Raw genomic sequence first — 4,057 nt, 5'->3', positions numbered from 1 at the left:
CGATCTCCCGCTCCCTTCTTCCCTCATTCGTGAACAAGATCCCCAGATACTTAAACTCCTCCACTTTTAAATCTTCATCTTCATCTAAATTGCTCTCTGGAGTTTCCACTGCATTTCATGCCATAAGAACATCAAGTATTTGGACATGCAGTTAGTATTTCCTTAAAAACAAACTAAAGCATCTAAATCTCCATCTTGCTGCTTTTAATGTCTTCATGTGAATTTAATCACTTACTTTTTACACTTGTACACATTCTGACTTGCATCTTGGGAGGTTTCAGGTCCAGCATTGGTGCTGTGAGTTCAGAGAAGGAAAAATGAGTTTATGAAGAAGCCAGTTCAGCTGTATCATCATCTAACCAGTTAAACTTCAAACAGCTTGTAATGACTCCAGCAGCTGCTAGTTTCTGTATCTTTACACTGAATTATAGTTGCATCAGGCGTGTTGCAGCATGGGTGTTAAAACCTTTTGATGTCTAAAGTGTTGTAGTGTCAAATCGCACCGTCTGGATCTGATGGCAAATGAGAAATCTTCTTTCTTTCTTTTTTTTTTTTTGCCATGCTTTGAGCATCTTCAAGCTTGGATAACTGTCACAAAATCTTTCACGTCTCTCTCAAGTTTGCATTGCTGCTTCAACTGTTTTTTGTCTTTAAGACTTTCTACAGAGAAAAGAATCGGATGTTTTCTTTTTAAACCAGTCTCTTCTCATTTTTTGCGTTTTCTGTTCAGTCCACCTGTTAAAACTGAACGTCTTGCAGCCACAGTTTGATCACATGTGAAGCTGTTCCTGCCGCCCTCTGTTGTCCTCTAAATGTTTTGACAGCTGTCCCTGATAGAGCTCTATTTTAAGTCCATCAGTGGGTATATCACTGCGTGTGTGTGTGTGTGTGTGTGTGTGTCATGTGGGTGCATAAGTGGTTTGGCCGTCTGTCTGCTTTGAGGATGTCAACTTGATAGTCGGTGTTTGACTCGGGCCAAGTGGCTGCTGATGTGATTTTTACAGTGCAGAGACGTTCCTCTGAAAAATGAGACAATATTTTGAGAAGCTTTAGGTTAACAGGAAACAAGCAGGTTGACATTTAAAGAAGCACTAATYGGTGTATTTTATGTGAATGTTTTTTGAGTTTGCATGCGTTTGTTATAAATGTGGAGGGGATGTCCAAAGTGCGGCCCCGGGGGCCATTTACTGAAGGATTATTTCTGAAGGATTTTTTGTGGCCCTGACCTCAATTCTAGAATGGAGCAAAGTGTAGGCGTTTTCATCTTTTACTTTTTTTTTTTTTTGCAGATAAATGATTCCCATTCCCAGTAATTAAGAATGTTTCTGCTTTTGTCTCATCTTTAGAGAAACTGTAACCACGAACATCGACCCACTTTTACTCAAACACAAATCATCAAATAAAACGACAATCAAAAAGTTTGAAACTGTCTAACATTAACACTGTTAGTTCATCGAAACCTTTTAATGTTTTGCCTCTACAATTATTCACTGATCCATTTTGTTGATTTAAATTGTATATTTTTTTGTTCATTATCACCTAGCAGATAAAATTGAGCAGACAGAAAAAGTTTGTTTTAAATTATGTTGTCAGAGTAGGAGCTTCTTAAAGAGACAGAGACCCTTTAAGTCATGTTTGATGTACCATTTGTATAACAACTGAAGGTAAAATAATTACTGGATCGCACTATAAAATGTGCCTTGGGAATAATTTTTGTGGCTCTGAAGTGATTTTAACTTTAACTTAACTCGGCCTGAATGGCAAAAAGTTTTGCCACCGTTGCTCTTTTCCTAAAAATAGTTTCCTTCTGTTTCTGTTTGGCAGGATCTACACATCATCTACTGCCACCTCTACCAGATGGACGTCCTGTCGCACCTCAGGGAACATCAGCTCAGGTACTTTAATATTGATCCCACTCTTTAACAGCTTCTACTTTATTTTGACTTTCCCAAACTCTCTTTTTTAATATTTAGGGTAAATTAGATGGTGGCGTCCAAGAAAACTAAGCTAAAAGATAACGAAACAAAATTATCAGTGTCTTTTCTCTTTGAACAAACTAATTGGTCAAACAAAAGGTTTGATAAATTTTAAAGCTGTTTAAACATAATAATACAATTAATTTGGCTCTAATAATCGTGTCACAATAACAAATTTGCTGGATGATTAATTGTCCCAGAACTTATTGCAATAAACGATAATATTGATGATTTGATTTTCAAGTAATATGACGGTAATGGCATATTAGTAATGCAGTGACACATTCTCAAAGATCAATAAACTTTAGTTTCTATTGAATATTTAAGAAAATTGTCCTTTTAAAAAAGTTTAGTTGAGACCAAAACACCAGACTGAAGACTTTTATCATCCAGTTTTTGGTAGAAACAGAGAAACGATAAATCATGCAAATGGAAATTTTAATTAATTTTTTCCTTACACATCGATGCACTGAAGACGTGTGCAGATTGCAAACAGATGTTTAAAGGTTAGCAGGAGATGCGTTTTCTTTCCATATGAAGATGATCCAGGGGCCAGATGTCTTTATTTTTTGTGAAAAGTTACTCCATCCTCCGAAATGTACTAAGAAAATTTGAGAATATATTTGGTCAGTTTGTCCAAATCAAATATTTTTAAAAATGTATTAGTCTTCCTTGACTGTCTTTTGTCCTTGGATTAGTCATTTATTTTGAAAAACAGTTCAGTTAGCCTCTGTAAAAGTTCAGAAATCCTCTAACAGGTAGACTTGGTGTAAAAATCTGTTAAATTGGAATTTAATTAACTTTATTTTGAATTTATTTTGCCTGATAAGAGGCAATATGTCACAGAAACATACAGAAAATATTCGTTTGTTTTGGTTTTTATAATTCTGTGTATAAAAAAGTTGAGGAATAAACTTTACCCTTTCTGTGGAAACCAGGACTGTAAATATTATTTCTCCGTTTCTGTTTTAGTTTTGTTAAATTTTGTCTTTTCCAGCCTTGAGTTTGTTTTTGACTTGTGCTTTAAAAATGACTTTGTTAAATTTAAACCCATGTCTGTGTATATTTAAGGCCTTTCACTGATGCATTTGTCTGATGAATTGCATGGACTTTATGTCAGACCGTTAAAGTTTCGCATCTTTCCAATCCTACTGTCTTCTATAGGAATTCAGCTTCATTTCAGTGCGTTTTATTGGATAAATGTGAAAGCACAGTAAAAAAAAGCCCTGCAGTTGGGTCGGTAGTGCTGTGCACACAGAAGGGAAAAGCCATCCGTCTTTCTGCAGCAAGCTGCCATGCAGTTAAGGCGTTCTCTTAGCTCGGTGCCTCCGGGGAAAACATGATGGATCTGTGATGGTTTTCATGAGCGAGAAGTGAACTGATGGCTTCTGGGAGAAAAAGCTAACATGTTTGCGTGTGTCTCTCAGGTCGATGTGCACCTCCGCCAGGTATGAGAGGCATGAGGCTAACCACTACCTGTTTTAGTAAGTACAAGCTCACAATAAATGAAACTGCTCCTGCTGCATTTACTGCCTTTTATATTCTGATTATCAAAACTTCCTCTGAAGTACAGTCCCTTCTTGTGAAGGTTTTATTGTTCCTCTAGTCCAGTCTGTTGTCCTGGTGAACACTGAGGTTTTTCTGCTTCTCCTCCACTATTTCTTCTACGATGGAAATAGTTTGATATAATCCAGTTTCTATTGAAATCTCCAATCCTGCAGACTTTCCATGATAAGAACATTTTGTCCCAGAAGTTACTGCGATAAACAATAATATTGTCGTTTTGAGATCATTTTCCATGAATATAATGCCGTAATGCCGTAATAATGCACATTCTCTCACACCTTCTGGACTTGGATAATCCATCCATCCATCCCATCCCATCCTATCCTATCCTATCCTATCCGGGGTCGGGTAGCGGGGTCAGCAGCTTCAGAAGGGAGGCCCAGACTTCCCTCCCCAGCCACTTCCAGCTCCTCCAGGAATCCCAAGGCGTTCCCAGGCCATAGAGAGACATCGTCCCTCCAGCGTGTCCTGGGTCTCCCCTCCTCCCGGTGGGACCTGAACTCCTCACCAGGGAG

The 4,057-nt window shown here is 37.9% G+C and overlaps 1 protein-coding gene across 7 annotated transcripts in view; it reads left to right on the top strand.

The window, feature by feature from the left end:
• The window catches only part of rapgef6 (Rap guanine nucleotide exchange factor (GEF) 6), a 145,091-nt gene that overhangs the window by 31,030 nt on the left and 110,004 nt on the right, over positions 1-4,057 (top strand). For all 7 annotated transcript variants that reach the window (XM_008426850.2, XM_008426849.2, XM_008426867.2 and 4 more), the window contains 2 exons: positions 1,825-1,895; positions 3,404-3,460. In XM_008426850.2, coding sequence (XP_008425072.1) covers positions 1,825-1,895; positions 3,404-3,460 — 128 coding nt within the window. The remainder of the gene's footprint in view (positions 1-1,824; positions 1,896-3,403; positions 3,461-4,057) is intronic.

The sequence above is a fragment of the Poecilia reticulata genome, linkage group LG14, assembly GCF_000633615.1.
Source record: "Poecilia reticulata strain Guanapo linkage group LG14, Guppy_female_1.0+MT, whole genome shotgun sequence".
Lineage (NCBI taxonomy): Eukaryota > Metazoa > Chordata > Actinopteri > Cyprinodontiformes > Poeciliidae > Poecilia > Poecilia reticulata.
This window is presented reverse-complemented; position numbering and strand designations above follow the sequence as displayed.